Genomic DNA, 19,918 nt, shown 5'->3' with positions numbered 1-19,918 from the left:
CGCAAACCGCTTAAATTAAACACAAAAACCAGGGGGAGCGGATAGGACATAATGCTCCTTCATTTCCGGATGGGGAGGGCGGGTAGGGGAGAAAAATAACGACGGTATCCGTTGAGCGCTCCGCGCCAAGCCCTGTTCTAAGCGCCGGCGGTGCGGCTGAGTCCCCTCTCCCAACCTGGGGACCCCTCTCCCGGTGGGGGAGGGGGGAGGGGAGGGCGGGTCTCGGGACGGGACGGATCCCATGACGTGTCCCCCCCCCCCGCAACCGGCTATCCGTGGCAACCAGCCTGGCCCGGCGGGGAGGATGCAGCCGATGAGGGGCTCCCCCTCCGACCCCCGTAGATGCCGAGGGGCCGACCGGAGCCGTGGGGCCGGGGAGCGTGGTTCCCCAGGACGGGACGGGGAGACTCCGGGCGCCACGGCCACCGTCCCGCCGCCCCGCCCGGCTAGAGTTCCGGGGAAACGGGGGAGGCGGCCGGTCATTTGCTGAGCTGCAAGGTGTCCAACAGGAGACGCTTGTGGGCCGGGTCCTGCACGCCCGCCTCTTCCAGGTCCTCCTCCGTGATGTCGCTGTGAGAGGGAGGCGGGAGGGAGGCTCAGCTCGGCCGGGGATCCCGGCCCACCCCCGGCCCGCCCCGGCCCTTCTCCCCTCACCTGAGGAACTCCAGGTCGTCCCAGCCATTGTGCACCAGGCCCTCTTCGTAGCGCTCCAGCCCGATGGCCCGCAGCCACACCCCAACGCCCGCCTCGCTCTGGGCACCGGTCCGCCCCACGGGGCACGATGCCTGGGGGCGCAGACCACGCCGCCTCAGGGAGCAGCCCCAGGCGTCCCCGAGCACTGCCCCCCGCCTCCCGCCGCCTCCCCCGATCTCGCCTCCGCCTCTGCCCCCGCCCCAGCCCCGATGCCCCCCGCCTCCGGTGCCCCCACGGCCCGGCGGGGCCCCCCGGGCTTCCCCGGCCGACCTCCGGGCCCGCCCCGTACCTCCTCGGCCGCATCCTCCTGGATGCTCTCGCGGATGTGGGCGGGGGGGAACCCCAGGGGCCGGGTGAAGTCGGGGGGCAGCGCCCCGCCCCCGGCCGCGTAGTCGGCCTCGCTGAGCGTCTTGGCCATCTGCAGCACCGAGCAGGAGCGATCGTCTCTGCCCGGCGGGGCCCCGAGAAACAGCCCCGCCGCGGGGGCCAAGGACGCGGGGGGCCCCAAAGGCAGGGGGGGCCGTGGGTGAGCTTTGGGGGGCGGCAGGCGGGCCTCGCTGCGGGCCCCAGCCCCCCCCGGCGGGCGGCCCGGGGAGCGGGGGCGGCGGGAAGTCTGGAGGGGGCAGCGTGCCCCCTTCCTCATCTGAGGAGCTCTCCTCGGGCGCTCCCCGCCGCGGGGGCCAACCGGGCTGGGCCACCGGCACCGTGATGGGCACCTTGTTCCTGGCCACGACGGAAGGAGTGGGGGTGGGGGGCGGGGCGGGGGCAGGGGCAGGGGCCTTGGCGGGGCCAGGGACGGAAGGTGGCAGGAGCTGGTGGGGTACACCCTCCAGGACATAGTACGCTGGGTTGTTGAAGCTGTTCTTGGGTGCTGGGGGCACCGCTTCCGCCTCCGCCTCCAGTTTGGACCTGGGGAGGGAGGACGAGTTGCGAACAGGAACGTAACGGGGTGGGGGAGAGGAGCGTAGTGGGGGAGAGGGGAAGAGGAGCATAGTGGGCGGGGGGGCGCAGTAGGGGAAGGGAATGTGGGGGGAGGGGGCGTGAGGGGGAGAGGGAGCACGGAGGGGAGTGGGAGGGAGGAAGAGCACGGCGTGGGAAGGAGCATGGGGAGGAGGAGCTTAGCGTTGAGGGGAGGAGCGTAGCGGGGGACTGGGGAAGAGGATGGTTAAGGGGGATGAGCATGATGGGGGGGGGGGGAGCGTGGGGCGGGGGAAGCGTAGGCGGGAAGGGAGCGTAGATGGGAGGGAGCATAGGCGGGAAGGGAGCGTAGATGGGAGGGAGCATAGGCGGAGAGGAGCGTAGGAGGTGTCAAACAGGGAGAATCGAGGTCTTCCCTTCCCCCGGAAAATTGCTCCCCACCACAGTCTCACCTTGGGGTGGGGGGCTCCTCGCGGGGGGTTCCCCTGGGAGGGGCCGGAGGTCGCCCAGTGGGTGGGGGCTTCTCGGGCTCCTCGAACAACCTGTTCAGTGGACAGGGACCCTCCCCTGGGACGGCCTTCCGGTTTGCGGACCTGGGTGGGGTGGAGAGGGGAGAGAGGAAAGGACCGAAGTTGGCAGGGCGACAAGGAGGGCGAGGGCCCCATCTGACTTTCCGCTCCCACCCCTCCAGGCCAAGCCCAGCCCCAACCCCAACCCCAACCCCAGGCCCGGCGGCGGCTCAGCCGCACTAACCTGCTGTCCTGACTGCCCCGAGCCCCAGACGGACCCTTGGCTTTGGCCCCCGTTTCATCCTTGTCCACGCTGATCCACTCTGTGGGGGGGGGCAGATGGGGTAGACTCATGAGGAGGGGCAGGTAGAAGGGCGCCACTCAAATCTCGTGACCGTCACCCCTAGCCCTACTCGGCCCCCAAGTCAATAAATTCTCTGCCCACCTACCCACGCCCCTGTCCTCTCCCTCCTCCCGGGACCGCCTCGCACCACAGAGCCGCCCCTGCGTGCCGCCCCGCCCCGGCCCGTCGGTCAGCCCGGGCCAAGCCCTCGCAGCGCCCCACACCACAGAGCCGCCCCTGCACGCCCATCCGCCCCGGCCCATCGGTCAAGCTCAGGCCAAGCCCCCGCAGCGCCCCTCACCATAGAGCCGCTCCCGCGTGCCCACCCGCTCGGCGGGCACCCGGACCTTCATGGAGCCGCGGATGTTGCCCGTCTCCTCGCCGCGGTGGGACAGGAAGGTGAGGAACTGCTGGGCCGTACTGCCGATCATGGACTTGAGGGCGATCACGCACTCGCCTGGGAGGGCAGAGGTGGGAGGGGCCGTCAAAGACCCCCCCACCGGACCGCCTCCCACTGCCCGGGCCCTGCCCCTGAGGCTCTGAGGCCCAGGGGGACGAGGGGTGCCAAAGCCCACCTGCCACCACCACCGTCCAGCCCCCGGCCCCGAGCCCTAGCGGCTCTTTGTTCTCACCATAGGACTCGTAGCCGTCCAGGGACTTGACCGTGAGCAGCAGGTGCTGGTCCTGCAGATACTCAATCTCCGACAGAATCGGCTTCAGCTGATCAATCGATTAGCCGGTTAAGGGGTGGGCCTGAGACACCTCCCCCTTCCCCCAGGCCTGCGTGCGCGCGTTGGCGCACACACACAAACGCAGATGGGGGAGGGAAAGAGGGGTCACCGATCGGGTGATAGCTTGGCCCACCGTGGCTTTTTCCTGCTGGGGGTGCTGAAAAGCTTGGAAGTTAAATTCCCAGATAACCAGATGACCGGCAGATCCCTCCCAGGGCAGAAGGCGTGTGCCCTAAGAACGGCAAACCGGGGACCTAAGGCCCAGCCCGGCATCAGGCCGGGGGGAGCAGGGTACCCTGCTCCTGTCCTCTTCCTGACTTCCCTATCACCGTGGATGGTACGACCATCCTTCCTGTCTCTCAGGCCCGCAACCTCGGTGTCATCTTTGACTCGGCTCTCTCGTTCACCCCACACATCCGATCCGTCACCAAAACCTGCCGGTCTCACCTTTATAATATCGCCAAGATCCACCCTTTCCTCTCCACCCAAACGGCTACCTTACTGCTACGGGCTCTCGTGATATCCCGGCTAGATTACTGAGTCAGCCTGCTCTCTCATCTCCCTTCCTCCTGTCTCTCCCCGCTCCAGTCTATTCTTCACTCTGCCGCCCGGCTCATCTTCCTGAAGAAACGCTCTGGGCATGTCACTCCCCTTCTTAAAAACCTCCAGTGGTTGCCTATCAACCTCCGCACAAAACAAAAACTTCTCATTCTAGGCTTCAAGGCTCTCCATCACCTTGCCCCCTCCTACCTCTTCTCCCTTCTCTCTTTCTACCGCCCACCCCGCACGCTCCGCTCCTCCGCCGCCCACCTCCTCGCCGTCCCTCGGTCTCGCCTATCCCGCCGTCGACCCCCGGGCCACGTCCTCCCGCGGTCCCGGAACGCCCTCCCTCCTCACCTCCGCCAAACCGATTCTCTTCCCCTCTTCAAAACCCTACTTAAAGCTCACCTCCTCCAAGAGGCCTTCCCAGACTGAGCTCCCCTTTTCCCTCTGCTCCCCCTCTACCCCCCGCTTCACCTCTCCTCAGCTAAGCCCTCTTTTCCCCCCTTTCCCTCTGCTCCTCCCCCCGTCCCTTCCCATCCCCTCAGCACGGTGCTCGTCCGCTCAACTGTATATATTTTCATTACCCTATTTATTTTGTTAATGAGATGTACATCACCTTGATTCTATGTATTTGCTATTGTTTTAATGAGATGTTCATCCCTTTGATTCTATTTACTGCCCTTGTTCTTGTCCGTGTCCCCCGATTACACTGTAAGCCCGTCAAAGGGCAGGGACTGTCTCTATTACTGATTTGTACATTCCAAGCGCTTAGTGCAGTGCTCTGCACATAGTAAGCGCTCAATAAATACTATTGAATGAATACCAGGGGGAGGGGAAAGGGGGGTGGTTCTCACCGTGGGGAGCTGGCGGGAAGACCACTGCACCTTGAGGAAGTTGATGTTGTCACTGCTCTGACTGTCATTCTCATAGCTCTTCTTATACTCTGGGGACAAGGAGAAGAGGGCTGGCACATTTGGGGGCGGGGTCTCACGCTGAAGGGACTCAGTGGGAGACTCCCCGGCCTCTTCTCTGGGCTCTTGCGCTGGGCACTCCCTCCCCACCTCGAGATCCCACGGACTCCGGCTCCCACCGGGCCCCGGCTCCCACCCGGTTGGGAAGGCCTAGGTTCCCGTCCTCGCCCCTCTGGGCTCCCGCCACCCCCCGGCTCATCACGCACCCTCCAAGCAGGTGGAGTAGAACTCGATGAAGAACTTGGTGCGGCTGGCGGTCTTGACGATGGCCTCGATGCTCTCGAACTCGATGTAGGCCTGGTCCGACGGCTTGGGCAACCCTGGGGCGGGGGCGGTTGGAGGAGAGGATCGGGACCGTGGACCCCAGACCGGCCAGGCCGGGGCGGAGTGGCGGAGGGCGGAGGTCGTGTCCTCTAACTCTGGTACTTTCCCCAGCGCTTCGTGCAGTGCTCCGCACACATCGGGGGTTCGATAAATACCATCGATCGATTGATGGAAGGTGAGGCCTGCTTGGTACTGCTCCCAACCTCCATGCCCTGCCCAGCGCCCGGCCCAGCCCGGCGCTGGGGTGCCCCTTCCCCAAAATCTTAGTTGGTGCTGCGAGGGAAGTGGAAAGCTGGCGGGGAGACTGGGGTGAAGGAGGATCGAGCCCTGAGGCTGGCTTTCATCTACACTCCACAGAACTCTGGAAGAATCAAGCTTTGGACCATGGGTACATTCAAGGGGAGGAGACACACATACAGGGATACTCAAGGGATGGGGACACACACACACACACCCCGCCCCCTTTCTCCACCCTCCCACCCGCCACCCCCCCCCCGCCAGCTACCTTTCTTGGAGACAAACTGGGATGTGACCCCAACCTCAAAGGCCCCGAACACTGGGGAATGATCACTGGTGACAATGTCATCTGTGCATCCTGGGGGGAGAAGAGCGGGAGGGAGAGGTCACCCAGAGGAAGGTGCGGGGAGGTCAGAGGGCGGGGAGGTCAGAGGGCAGCAAGAGGCGCTCCACTTCTCTTCAAACAGCTGCCTTCATTCGCTCGCCCCCTAGTTTCACCCCATTTGGAAAACAATCCTGTCTTCGGAGCAGGGAGTCCGCACCTTCCCCGCCACCCGTCTAACCGTTGCCCCGTACCCCCACCCTCGGCCTACCGTACGAATTGCAGTTGACGTGGGTCTCGGGATATGACTTCCACAGGATCCGGTCACACCACGACGGGACGTTGGTCCGGACCTGGGGAGGGCGGGGAGAGTTGGACAAGAAATGAGGAGGGAACACAAACGGAGCGAGGAGAGAGGAGAGAGCTTGAGAGGGCGGGGAGGAGGGGGCCTGGGCGGCGGGGAGGAGGGAGCCAAGGAGGTGGGGAGGGAGGCAGCCGAGGTGGCGGGGAGTGGGGAGCCGAGATGGCGGGGAGTGGGGAGCCGAGACGGCGCGAATGGGGGAGTCTGAGGCGGTAGGGAGGTGGGGAGCGGAGGCGGCAGGCCCACCGAGCCCCTGGCCCTACTGGTTCTCTCACCCCTGTTGGTTTCTGTTTGTGCCAGACGTAGCTGTCGCGGGAGCCACGCTCGTAGCGGTAGGTGGGGGGGAAGGAGATCTCCTCTTCGTCTGGGGATGACCAGGGGATGAGGAGGGACAGGGTGTCGGGGGAGGCCAGACCCTCGCAGCTTAGGATCAAGGCCCCTTGGGAGCCCCCAACCCAGACCAGCCCTGACCCGTTTTCTTCTCCCAAGCCCTCAAGGTCCCGAGCCCAGCCTGCCCTCAGCCACTCCCCGTCACTCACTGAATCGCAGGAACACCTTGTGCTTCTCCCGCTCCAGGTTGAGCTGATCCACCCTGAGCAGCGGCTCGAACTCCTTGCGGCTGATGTAGTTCAGGATTTCCTAGCGGGGAGCGGAAGGGAGGCGTGGGGGAAGCTGGGTGGGGCCGATCCAGGACCGGGGACCCCCGTGGTGCCTCTCAGGTCAGGGGCTCAGTGCCGGGGGCCTACCGTCAGCAGCCCCACCCCATAGGCCGACCCCGGCCACACAAAGACAGTCCCCTTTCTCCCCATCACCACCCCGGGGTCCCACCCTCCCTCACCTGCACGTCCATGTCGAGCCGATAGTTGAGGTCGCCGAACCAGAAGAGGTGTGTGAAGCGCAGGGACATGTCGAAGGCGCTGAGCTGCCGGTCACCCAGAGACAGGAGACGCAGGATGTCCAAGTAGTTCTGGTTCCGTCTGGTGGGTCAGTGTGGGGCAAGGGGTCACCCCAGGGGCAAGGGGGAGGGGACACAGATCACCCCAGGGCATTGAATCACAGTGGGGTGGAGGAAGCCGAGATCACCCCGGGCTGGTAGGAAAAGAGACTCCCTGGAGTGGGGGCGGAGGGGGGACCCAGGAGTGGAGGGCAGAGGTGACCCCGAGGCGGCGGAGGGAAGAGGGGTGTCACCCTGGGGCAGCCCCCTCACCGGGCTGTCTTCTCATTGCCTGAGGTGAGATGACAGTTCACAAAGCCAAACGAGGTCCCGTTGAACATGAAGGAGACGCCCACGGCCCCTTTGTTCCCTGTGGATAGTGGAGGGATAAAGGGGTGACTGGGATGGGATGTGGGCCAGGAGCCCTCTCTCCCCACCCTTCAGTGACCCTGAGGTCTGGGAGGCTGACCACCTGGTGGGGAGGGTCTATTCCCACACCAAGGTCTGCAGCTGTTCACACAGGGACGGGAGTGGCAAGAGGCTAGGAAAAGACAGGGGACGGGATGGGGAGGGAGGAGGATGGGGACGGAAAGGGGGAGGAAGAGGAGGATGGGAGAGGAAGACAGGAAAGAGGATGCGGGGAGGAGGGGGAAGAAGAAAGCGAGGAGGATGGGGAGGAGCAGGAGGACAGAGAAGGAAGGAGGACAGAAGGAGGAGGACAGAGGAGGAAGGACAGAGGAGAACGGACAGGAGGACAAAGGAGAAAGGAGAGGAGGGCAGAGCAAAAAGGACAGGGGTACAGGCCGGGAGGAGGAGGAGGACGAGGACTGGGGGAACAGAGCACGCGGCGGGACTTGGCCTGAGCAACCCCTCTCCTGCCTCTTTCCCTCCCGGTGGGCTCTGCGGCCAGCCTCTCCCACGGCCGTGGGGAGAAGCGTGGCTGAATGCTGGTGCTCATGGGGGCCGATGGGCAGTGGGGCTGGGGGGGGCGGACCCCACCCGGGCCCGGGAGTCTGGGTGGCCCGAACCACGCTGGCCCGGGAGGCCGGGCAGCGAGGGCCCCAGCGTGCTACCCGCACCATCTCACCCAGAGTGTTGGCGATGCCGGTTTTGACGCTGGACGTGCTGACGTGGCTGATGCGGTTCTCGTGTTCCGGCTTCACCAGCACGGCCACCTTGATGTTCCACAGGGACTGTATGGCGATCTGCGGGAGACCACCAGACGGTGGGAGGGCGTCACGACCTGGGACACCGCCCCCCCGGGCCTACCGGCACCCCCCGTCTCTGTCCCTTAGGACCAGCATGGGGGCTGGGGGGTAGAGGAGAAAGAGCCAGGGGTCAGAGGGACCCCGGCCACACGGGGAACGGCTGTCACTGTCCCATCGGGACAAGCCCCTTGTGGGACCCCTGGGTGGGACAGGACGAGGCAACCTGTTTTTGCTTCCTATCCAGGGAGTGCAGGGGGGTGGGGGGGTCTCGTTCCCAGAGAGGGGCTGGGGGCTGTTCCGACAAGGGTCATTTCAGCTCCCCATCCTGGGAGAAGAGGCAGCATGGCGGAGGACGGCCCAGAGGCACGAAAAGAGGAAAGAGTCGGGTCAGCTCCAAGACGGTCCGAGGGTCGTCCGCGCCTCCCCACCCCGTTCCCGCCGTCAACATCTCCAGCTCTGTACCGGGCGGTAGTCCAGGTCCGTGAGCTCCTTCAGGCCCCCACGCAGCAGGTCCGTCCACTCTCGGTCGGCCACGGAGTTCTCCTGGGTCCCGAAGACGTAGATGTCGTGGGGGATGGCCACGGTCACCTCGTCCAGGGTCTTCCCCAGACCCTTGGATGTGAACCAGGACGTCACTGACTTTGGGGGAGGCACGCTGCCTGCAGAGGGGGAGGGGGACGAGGGGAGCGGGTTCAGGGTCGGGCCGGGAGGGTCACGGGGTCATTCGCCCTCTGCATAACGGCAGCGGCGGACGGGCCCTGCCCCTCGACCTGACTGTCCCCGGCAGAGCCCTCCTAAAGCCGGCACCCCGTGCACATCCCGTCCCCGGGCCCTGACCCATGTTCCAGGTGCCGATGAAGACAGAGATCATGTCCGGCTCATCCTGGTTCGAGTGCTTGTTCTTCATCAGCTGCAGCAACTGGCAGAAAGCCTCCCGCTTCTGAGGGGAGATAATAATAATAATAATAATAATAATGATTATGGTATTAAGTGCTTACTAGGTGCCAATCACTGTTCTCAGCACTTGGGTAGGTACAAGGTGATCGATCAGGTTGTCCCCCGTGGGCCTCCCAGTGTTAATCCCCATTTGACGGATGAGGTAACTGAGGCACAGAGGAGTTAAGTGGCTTGCCCAAGGTCGCCCAGCAGACAAGCGGCGGGGCCGGGAGTATAACTCCCAAGCCCGGGCTCCTTCCACTAAGCCAGGATAGACCCAGGGGGAGGGAAGACGGTCGGAGCACCCCGCTTCCCACCCCCGGGCCTAGCTCTACACCTTCTCCGCCTCCCCTGCTCCGGCCCCGCCGACCCCGGCCCCGATCCTGACCCTGGCGCTGACAAAGATGAAGTCCTTGCGCTGGGTCCGGTCTTTCTCCTTGTCGAACACGATGCCGAGCTTGTTCTGCACCCGCTGGGACTTGATCAGCTGGCGGACTGCGGGGAGGTCAGAGGGGGCGGGGGCGGTCGGAGACGGGCCGGGGTCAGGGCCCCGGCCCCCCTCCCCTCCGCCCGGGTCCGGGGCGGCCCTCACTGCGGTCGTGGGGGACGGTGCTCCAGTCCTCCTGGGAGTCCTTCTGCCTGCGCAGCAGCACCAGCCGGCCGCCCTCCACGTCCACGCTCAGCGTGAACTTCTGCGACTTCCCGATCTTGGTCAGGTCGCCCAGCGTCACGTCCAGCTTCACCTAGGAGAGGGACGGGGTTGGGAGGCGTCAGAGCCGCTCCCCAGGCCCCGGGACCCACCCCGCAGCCGATCCCCCCAGTCCCTGCCCAGTCCCCCCCCAAGCCCGCGTTGAACCCCGCCCGGTGGGACCCCGACAGCCCGGGTCCCGCCGGCCCACCTCGAAGGCCTGCACCGGGATGCTCTTGGCCTTGCGGGTCGAGGCCTGCAGTGGGGCCGGGGGGGCCGCGGAGCTCATGTCCTGCAGGGCCTTCAGCGCCTGGGGGGAGGGAGGGAGGGGAAACGGTCACCTTGGCAGCGGGCAGAGACATCTGACCCAGGCTTCTGGCCACCGGGTCCCAAGAGGGGCCGGGGGGGGGGGGGGGGCGATCGGTAAAGGGTCGCCCCTCGGGTCTGGGGGAGGGGAGCAGGGCGGAGGTCCCCACCTTCTTCTGGATTCCGGCCAGGAAGTCCTTGAGCACAGACAGCTTCACCACCAGGCTCTCCAGCTCCTGCTCTCCAGACTGCCCGGCGCTCTGCTGTGTGGGGAAGGGGTAACTACCGACTGACCCCAACACTTCCCCCCCACCCCGCCCCCCGTCAACGCTGGGACCCACCCCCACCCCGGGACCTTCCTCCGCACTCACCGACTGCTGCAAGATGCGCGACATGGCCGGAGAGCTCTGCTGGTCAAACACTTTGGACAGGACCTCCAGGCCGGAGAGCACTCTGTCCACCTCGCTGGGTGGTTGGGGGAGGGGGAATTCACAATGTGAGGAGGACGGAGAGTAGCACGGGCGGGTGGGGTGCGGGCAGTCGGGGTGTCTGGACAGGGCAGAGCCGTCGTAGTCGGTCAACGGCATTTACCGAGCACTTACCGCGTGCAGAGCACTGTATTTAGCGCTTGGGAGAGTATACTATAACCCTATGACACATTCCTTGCCCACAGTGAACTTGGAGTCTAGAGGGCCCGGGGGAGGGAAGGGGAGGACGGGGGCAGGGGCTACCTGTGCAGGCGACGGCAGCTGGTGGCCAGCGTGCGGGTCAGGTGTGGCAAGTTGCTGGCTCCCGCCCGCACGGCCTCCAGGTCCAGTCCGTAACTGCCCCTCAGGTACTCGTGGGACACCGTGCTCAGCCCGTTGGGGGCACTGAGGAGGAGAGAGGTGGGGCTCAGCCTCAAGGGTTCCCCCCGCACCGTGTCCCCCCACCCCCCCCGGCCCTGTCACACCCTCCGGAACCCCTACCCGCGGGCGTCTCTCACCTCTCGGCGGGCGGCGGTCCCGGAAGCTCTGCGGAGGGGCTGCTGGCAGAGAAGCTGGTGGAGCCGGAGCGAGGGGGCAGCGGGGGCTTCTCATCTTCCCCATCTGGGGGCGGGGGGTAGGGGGCGGCGCTGGAGCTTCCTGCCACGGGGGCAGCCCCCTCCCCTTCCCCGCCCCGGGGCTGGGGACACACACACATACCCACACGCGCCCGCGCTCACACTCCACGGGTATAGGGGACGAGGGGGCACCTGAGTAGTCCCGGTCATCGGGGGGCTCGGGTTCGGCCGGGGGCTCGGGCTCGGTCTCGACGGGCAGCAGCAGGGCACAGACCAAGCCCTGGTCGGGCTGCCCGTACAGCCCCACCAGCTCACTCAGCGTCTGGCACCGGCGCGCGGGGACACCCTGGGAGGTCTGCGAAGGGGAGGTGGGTCACCGGGGGAGCCCGGAGACCCCGGACGGCCCAAGGGGGGGGAGGTCGGGAGGGCCAGGGCGCTCACCTGCACAGCCAGGAAGTCCTCCTCGTCAGGCAGGATGCGGTAAGTGTGGACGTGTTTCTGAAACCTGGCGGAGCAGGGGATCAGGAGGGGACCCGACACCGTCCCCCGCGACGCAGCCCCCTACCACCCCGAGGACCTCGCTTACTCACACGCACACACACGCCCCCACGCACGCTCAGACGGCCGACACGCTCACGGCTCAGAGGACCGGGGAGGTGAGGAGGTTCTCCCTCCACCCACTGCCAGTTCCTCTCCTCCCAAATATGGGGCCCGGGGGCATCCGGGTCTCCGGCCTCTCTTCTTCCCCGCAGTGGCCCCAGGGGAGGTGAGGCAGCACTGCCTCCCCCCCACCATCTGCCTCCTATGCCTCCACCCGACTCCACCTGAGCGGGGAGAAGGCCCATCAGGAAACCGACCCAGCACCTCGTCCCTCCCCACCCCCGTGCCCACGGCGGGCAGGTGTTCCCGTTGCCGACGGCAACACGGTCACCCCGGGGAGGGGCCGGCCGGCTCAAGGGCACCCGCAGACCCCCTGGTCCAGAGACCCCAGCCGGGTGGGAAGAGCCGGTCCCCGCCTTCGGGGCACGGGTGGCGAAGGGCTGAGGTGGGGGGGGCGCCCGGCTTGGGGGTGGGGAGGGGAGAGGGGACGGCCAGCAGCTGAAACAAGTGACAACTGCTGTCCTGCTGTGCGTGTGCACGTGCGTGGGTGGGGACGACGCCGAGCAACAAGGGAGAGGCGGCCTCCGCAGCCTCCCCCCGAGAAATTCTGGGTTGGGGGGTGGACGGGTCACAGATCTTCTGGGAGTCGTCTGACCGCCCCCGCTCCCCTCAACATCCAGGCCAGCGCCCGGGAGTGGGGAGGGAGAAAGGAGGAGGGACCGGGGGTGGGGGGGGAGGGGGTCACCTGCCACGTGGCGGCCACAGGCTCCAACCGCTGTGACTCAGAGCCCGGGGGGCGGCGGTAGGAAGGGTGCCAGTCCGGCCCCGTTCAGCTCCAGGGCAGGGGCCATGTTGCTAGGCACCAGCTCCCCCCCACCCCCGCCACGGGCTTCCTGCGCTCTCCCCCGTGCCAACCCCATCTGCCTCTTGACACGGGGACCACGAGAAGAGATCGAGGGGAAGGAAGCTGACCCGGCCGGGGTCATTCCGGCCGTCCCCGTCACTTGGGCTGGAACAACCCCTTCCTTCCTGCCCTGCCAGCGATGGCACAAAGTAGGGGTTGTTCCTTCCCCGGGGGGAAGGAGGGCAAGCAGTGGGAGGCTCCTTCCCCGGAGGAAGGAGGGCAAGCAGCGGGAGGCAGCTTCCCCTACCCGACCCGGGCCCCTGTAAATCCTAACCGGGGCCTAGATGCCATCCCTGACCCATCTGCACTTCCCGCCCCTGCCATGAGATGCACAGATGTGCACATGGGGGGGGGGGGGGGGGCACACGGCCCTGCATACGTACACTCCCGCCCCACCAGATCCAAATGCACACACACGCGTAGACACCCACATTCACATTACGCACACCCGGACACCCGGATAGCCACGTGCACGCACACACCCACACGCTCAAACACATGGGCACGAGACATGTGCACGAGACATGTGCACGAGACCCGCCCCACCCAAATAAAAAGGGGACACGAGGTCTCCTAAACCAAACCTGCTTGCCTTGCCCCCCCCCCCCCCCGCCACCCCAATTTAAGGCCCCAGACAAGCCCAGGTGCAGGAGGGTGAGCGCCAAGGAAACGTCCAAGACCTGAAGCCCCTCCACGGCCCAGCCGGGCTGCGGCCCTCCCGCTTCTCTGCCCCACAACTTCTCTCCTCCTCCTCGTCCCCGTCCCCCGACCCCGGCCAGCCCGGCCCTCCTTCAGCCTGGGAGCAGCTGGCCCACCGCTCCCCTCCCCCGTCTCTCCGAGACCCCCTCCTCTCTCACCTTCTCCCCCCACCGAACGCCTCTCCTTCCTATCCCCCCGCCGCCCGTCGCCCTGCAATCCCTGCCCCCCCCCACCACTCGGGACCCCTCGCTTTTCCCAGGCTTGGGGAGCTGGATCCCACCCCCTTCCCGGTCTCGCCCAGCTGCCGCCCAAGCAGCTGTGCCCCCCACCCCGCCCCCGGACGAGACCCTCCCCCATCAGCAGCTGAAGCCGGCACCTGGCCCCGTAGTGGGGGTCCCGGATGGCGGGGCCGGGCCCCGGGCCCTCCCCCGCCCCTCACGACCCTTCCCCTCCCTCCCTCTCCCTGCCGAAAAGCATCCCAGAAATGCCGCTCTTGAGGACAAGCAGTGTGGCCCGGCGGAAAGAGCCCGGGCCTGGGAGTCGGGGGACTTGGGTTCTAATCCCCGCCCGGCCACCCGTCTCCTTCGCGACCCCGCCGAGTCACTCGAGCTCCTTGTCGGCAGGGTACGCGTCTACCGACTCCGTTTCGTCGGACCCGCCCGAGCGCTCAGTAGAGTGCTCTGCACGCGGTAAGCGCTCAATAAAGGCCGCTGATATCGATTCTCTGTACCTCAGTTACCTCATCTGTAAGATGGGGATGAAGACCGGGAGCCCCACGCGAGACGGGGGCAATGCCCAACCCGATCGGCCGGTATCTACGGCGTTCAGTGTCGTGCGGGGCACAGAGTAAGCACTTAAATACCATTTTTAAAAAAAGCAGGCCCCAAACCAGACGGACGGACCCCAGACCCAGGAGTTTTGGAGAAATGCTGGGTCGGGAAGAGAAGGGACAAGGGTTTAGATGAAAACCCCGCCGCGGATTTACTCCAGACTGGGCTTCTCCCAGGCTGAGCCCGGTCCAGGCCGCAGCAGCCCCCCGCTCCCTGGGGGAGGGCACCACGGACAAGTCGGTGGGTAGAGCAGCCCCCCGGACCCGCAGGCGGCCTCGGAGAAAAGCCGCGGGAAGCTTCCCACACTGACGACCCTCTGCTTCCCCTCCCCTCCCCACCCCTTCGCAGCCCAGGACGGCTTGGGAGTCAGCGGCCGTGGGTTCTAATCCCGCCACTGGTCTGCCGGGTGACCATGAGCAAGTCGCTTCGCTTCTCTGCGCCCCAGTTGCCTCATCCGTAATGTGGGGATGAAGACTGGGACAACCCGATGACCTCCTATCTACCCCAGCGCTTAGAACAGGTGCCCAATTGTACTTTCCAAGCGCTTAGTACAGTGCTCTGCACGGAGTAAGCGCTCGAGAAATACAATTGGATGAATGAATGAATGCTTGGCACATAGTAAGCACCAACAAATATCCTAATTATTATTAAATTGTACTTTCCAAGTGTTTAGTACAGTGCTCTGCACACAGTAAGCGCTTGATAAATCCGATTGAATGAATGAATGCTTGACACAGTAAGCGCTTAAATATCATAATTCTTATCAAATTGTACTTTCCAGGCGCTTAGTACAGTGCTCGGCCCAGAGTAAGCGCTCGATAAATCCGATTGAATGAATGAATGAATGCTTGGCACATAGCAAGCACTTAAATATCATAATTCTTATCAAATCGGACTTTCCAAGCGCTTAGGACAGCGCTCGGCACAGAGTAAGCGCTCGATAAATCCGATCGAATGAATTAATGCTTGGTACATAGCAAGCGCTTAACCAATGTCATTATTAGCATTATAATAATGTTGGTATTTGTTAAGCGCTTACTATGTGCCGAGCACCGGTCTAAGCGCTGGGATAGATACGGGGTCATCGGATTGTCCCACGTGAGGCTCGCCGTCTTCATCCCCATTTGACAGATGAGGTCGCTGAGGCCCAGAGAAGTGAAGTGACTCGCCCACGGTCCCACAGCTGACAAGCAGCGCGGCTCAGCGGAAAGAGCCAGGGCTTGGGAGTCAGAGGTCATGGGTTCTAATCCCGGCTCCGCCGCTTGCCAGCTGTGTGACCTTGGGCGAGTCACTTCACTTCTCTGGGCCTCAGTTTCCTCATCCGTAAATTGGGGGTGAAGCCTGTGAGCCTCAAGTAGGACGAACCGATTACCCTGTATCTACCCCGGCGCTTAGAACAGTGCTCGGCACATAGTAAGCGCTGGACACATGCCATCGTTAAGCGGCAGCGCCGGGATTCGAACCCATGACCTCTAGCTCCCAAGCCCGGGCTGTGGCTACTGAGCCACGCCGCTTCTCATAATCGCACTGTCCTTAGTACAGCGCTGCGCACACAGTAAGCGCTCGATAAATCCGATCGAATTATCCGTCCCTCTCACGCACTCACACACCGGCACTGGGGGGAACCCCAATGTCAGCGCCCGCGCGCACCCGCACTGGCTGTTTTCAGTTCTCCCACACACCTTCATGGCCCGCTGCCCCGCGGGCGGGCAGATGGAACAGGGAGGGGCAGACAGACACTGTGGCTACAGGGGAAACTCTAGCCAGGGGGAGGGGAGGAGACGGCGGCAGGCGGGGGCGTCTGCGGATAATAATAACGCTGCTATTCGTTAAGCGCCTCCTATGTGCCGAGCACCGTTCTAAGCGCTGGGGGAGATACAGGGTCATCGGACGTGAGGCTCCCAGTCTTCGTTTTCCCGACGAGGTCACTGAGGCCCAGAGACGGGACTCGCCCACGGTCACACAGGTGCCGAGTGGTAGAGCGGGGATTCGAACCCATGACCTCCGACTCCCAAGCCCGCGCTCTTTCCACCGTGCCACGCACCGGACTCTCCGGGGGCCGAAAGGCCGCTCCTGCCCAGGCGGGTGCCCTGGACCTGCCCCAGTCCCTCCCTCCGCCCCCCGATTATCCACCCTCCCCAAAACCCGCAGAGAACACGGCGTCTCCCCCTCGTGGGGTCACTCCCAGCGCAAACGGCCTAAGCGTCCGCGCAAGTAGCACGGCCCGGCGGATAGAGCGTGGGCCCGGGAGTCGGAGGGACCTGGGTTCTAATCCCGACTCCGCCACTCTCATTCAATAGCATTTATTGAACACTCGCTACGGGCAGAGCACTGCACTGAGCGCTCGGAAGGGACGATTCGGCAGCGGTTGTCAGCTGTGTGACTGTGGGCGAGTCGCGTCCCTTCCTCTGTGCCTCAGTGACCTCATCCGTAAAACGGGGATTAACTGTGAGCCTCACGTGGGACAACCCGATAATAATGCTGGTATTTTTTAAGCGCTTACTATGTGCAGAGCACCGTTCTAAGCGCTGGGATAGATACAGGGTCATCAGGTTGTCCCACGTGAGGCTCACGGTTAATCCCCATTGTACAGATGAGGTAACTGAGGCCCAGAGAAGTGAAGTGACTCGCCCACAGTCACACAGCTGCCGAGTGGCAGAGCCGGGATTCGAACCCATGACCTCTGGCTCCCAAGCCCGGGCTCTTTCCACTGAGCCACGCCGCTTCCCTGAGCCACGCCGCTTCTCTATGATGACCCCGTATCTCCCCCCCAGCGCTTAGAACCAGTGCTCGGCACATAGTAAGCGCTTAACAAATACCAACATTATTATTATTATTAGTCCCCCCCCGGGTGACCTTGGGCAAGTCACTTCACTTCTCTGGCCCTCAGTTCCCTCTTCTGTAAAATGGGGATGAAGACTGCGAGCCTCCCGTGGGACCACCTGATGACCCCGTATCCCCCCCAGCGCTTAGAACAGTGCTCGGCACATAGGAAGCGCTTACCAAATACCAACATTATTGTTAGTAATCCCCCTCTGGGTGACCTCGGGCAAGTGACTTCACTTCCCCGGCCCTCAGTTCCCTCCTCTGTAAAATGGGGATGAAGCCCGTGAGCCCCACGCCTGCCGGGACCCGGACCGCAGCCGACCCGACGGGCAGAGTGCCCGGCACGTTGTATGCGCTTAACAGATACCATAAAATAAAACAACGTCGTCGTCCCACTGTCCCCGTCCTCGCGAGCCGGGCGGTGTAGACGCCTCTCTTCCGGGGCTGGCTCGGGACAGTACGGAGACGCGCCCACCCCCCTTGCTCACCGGACCCGCGGGGTTCAACGCCCCCCGCTTCCCCCCGCCCCCCCAGGACGTTCATCCCCCTTCCCCTGCCCCTCAACTCAAGGCCCAGGCGGTGCAGGACTCCCTCCCCCATTTCCTGGATCACTCAGTTCGGTGTGGAGACGCCCCCCACCACCATTTTCTGGACCACCAGGACTGCGTGGAGACCCCCCGCCCTTCCCTGGACCACTCCGGACAGTGTGGAGACCCCCCCCCCACCCTTCCCTGGACTACCAGGACAGTATGAAGACCCCCACCTTTCTCTCGACCACCAGGACAATAAGGAGACCCCCCCCCCCCACCCTTCCCTGGATCACTCGGGACAGTGTGGAGACCCCCACCCTTCTCGGGACAAAGTGGAGACCCCCACCCTTCCCTGGCTCACTCGGGACAGTGTGGAGACCCCCCCGACCCTCCTCTGCCAGGACAATACGGAGACCCCCACCCCTCCCTGGACCATTTAGGACAGTGTGGAGACCCCCACCCTTCTTGGGACAAAGTGAAGATGCCCCCTCCACCCTTCCCTGCACCACCAGGACATTGTGGAGCCCCTCCCCCCCTTCTCGGGACAGTGTGAAGACCTCCCCCCCTTCTCGGGACAAAGTGGAGACCCCCACCCCTCCTTGGACCACCAGAACAGTGTGAAGACCCCCATTCTTCCCTGCCAGGACAATATGGAGACCCCCCCACCCTTCCCCGGCCAACTCAGGACAGTATGGAGACACCCCCCCACACACCCTTCTCGGGACAAGGCGGAGACCCCCCCACCCTTTCTTGAACCACCAGGACAGTATGGAGACCCCCCACCCTTCTTGGGGCAAAGTGGAGACCCCCACCCTTCCCTGCACCACCAGAACAGTGTGGAGATCCCCCCAACACCCTTCTTGGGACAAAGTGGAGCCCCCCACCCTTCCCCGGACCACCAGGACAGTATGGAGACCCCCGCCCCCTTCCCCGCCAGGACAATATAGAGACCCCCCCCACCCTTCCCTGCACCACCAGGACAGTGTGAAGACCCCCACACCCTTCTTGGGACAAAGTGGAGCCCCCCACCCTTCCTTGCACCACCAGGACATTGTGGAGACCCCCACCCTTCTCAGGACAGTGTGAAGACCCCACGCCCTTCTTGGGACAAAGTGGAGCCCCCCACCCTTCCCTGCACCACCAGGACATTGTGGAGACCCCCACCCTTCTCAGGACAGTGTGAAGACCCCACGCCCTTCTTGGGACAAAGTGGAGACCCCCACCCTTCCCTGCACCACCAGGACAGTGTGAAGACCCCACACCCTTCTTGGAACAAAGTAGAGACCCCCACCCTTCCCTGCTCCACCAGGACATTGCGGGGACCCCCACCCTTCTCAGGACAGTGTGAAGACCCCACGCCCTTCTTGGGACAAAAAGTGGAGGCCCCCCCCCCCCTTCCCTGCACCACCAGGACAGTGTGAGGACCCCACACCCTTCTTGGAACAAAGTAGAGACCCCCACCCTTCCCTGCTCCACCAGGACATTGCGGGGACCCCCACCCTTCTCAGGACAGTGTGAAGACCCCACGCCCTTCTTGGGACAAAAAGTGGAGACCCCCCCCACCCTTCCCTGCACCATCAGGACAGTAGGGAGCCCCCCACCCTTCCCTGCCAGGACGATCTGGAGACCCCCCCCCACCTTTCCCTGCCCCACCAGGACAAAGTGAAGCCCCCCACCCTTCTCGGGGCAAAGTGGAGCCCCCCGCCCTTCCCTGCACCACCAGGACAGTGTGGAGCCCCCGCCCCCCCCCCTTCTTGGGACAAAGCGGAGCCCACCCCTCCCCCCTCGCCCCCCCGGGCCGGGTGCGTGACTCACAGGAGGCAGAGCGCGTAGGCCCCCAGGACGCTCTCGCTGTCGCGGACGAGGAAGCTGCCGTCCCTGCCGGCCCGGGCCAGGAGCTCCTCGGCCGCCGCGCGGCTCAGGTCCCGGTGGTACCAGGCGGGCGCCGGAGCCCCCACGCCCGACCCCGACCACATCCTCCTCCTCCTCCTCCTCCTCCTCCCCCGGTCACAGACCTCGGGAGCGGCGGGGCCGGGCCTCCGGACCCCCCACCCCTGCCGGCCCCGGCCCCGCGGGTTCCGGACCGGGGGTCGCGGAGCGGCGCAGCCCGCGCGCTGGGGCCCGCCCGCAAAACTTCCCGCAGAAAGAAAAGTTTTCGGCGAGCGGGAGGGGGAGGGGCGGAGGCACGAGGGGGCGGGGCGGAGGACGGGGGAGGGGGCGCGGGGGGCGCTTCCCCTTTGCCCAAAGAAGGAACGGCAGCGGGAACGCGCCCCCGCCCCCCCCCGGAAGGCAAGCGGGGCCCCGGACGGACGCTCCAGGTGGACACTGGGCCGCCGCCCCCCCCCGCCCCCCCCCGTCCCGGGACACGCCCCCCCCCGCCCCGAGCCGCGCCCCCTCGACCGGCGATTGGCCCCTCCGACGGAGGCCGCGCCCCCTCGCCCAATGGCGCGTCCTTCCGCCCGA

General features: G+C 65.0%; 1 protein-coding gene across 1 annotated transcript; it reads right to left on the bottom strand.

The window, feature by feature from the left end:
• Nucleotides 1–395: 395 nt before the first annotated feature.
• INPPL1 (inositol polyphosphate phosphatase like 1) lies at nucleotides 396–19,449 on the bottom strand. The gene is given in 29 exon segments (XM_029055462.1): nucleotides 396–570; nucleotides 655–785; nucleotides 983–1,240; nucleotides 1,242–1,602; nucleotides 2,064–2,204; nucleotides 2,365–2,443; nucleotides 2,765–2,920; nucleotides 3,096–3,183; nucleotides 4,592–4,680; nucleotides 4,915–5,028; nucleotides 5,538–5,627; nucleotides 5,863–5,944; nucleotides 6,228–6,316; nucleotides 6,492–6,591; nucleotides 6,791–6,929; nucleotides 7,160–7,256; nucleotides 7,974–8,091; nucleotides 8,557–8,753; nucleotides 8,932–9,034; nucleotides 9,419–9,525; nucleotides 9,623–9,773; nucleotides 9,930–10,028; nucleotides 10,195–10,284; nucleotides 10,396–10,489; nucleotides 10,756–10,896; nucleotides 11,010–11,112; nucleotides 11,259–11,421; nucleotides 11,508–11,571; nucleotides 19,271–19,449. Coding segments are annotated over 29 exon segments (3,696 nt in total). The 5' UTR covers nucleotides 19,432–19,449; the 3' UTR covers nucleotides 396–479.
• Nucleotides 19,450–19,918: the final 469 nt, after the last annotated feature.

The sequence above is a fragment of the Ornithorhynchus anatinus genome, chromosome 2 (assembly GCF_004115215.2).
Source record: "Ornithorhynchus anatinus isolate Pmale09 chromosome 2, mOrnAna1.pri.v4, whole genome shotgun sequence".
NCBI classification, from domain to species: Eukaryota; Metazoa; Chordata; class Mammalia; order Monotremata; family Ornithorhynchidae; genus Ornithorhynchus; species Ornithorhynchus anatinus.
This window is presented reverse-complemented; position numbering and strand designations above follow the sequence as displayed.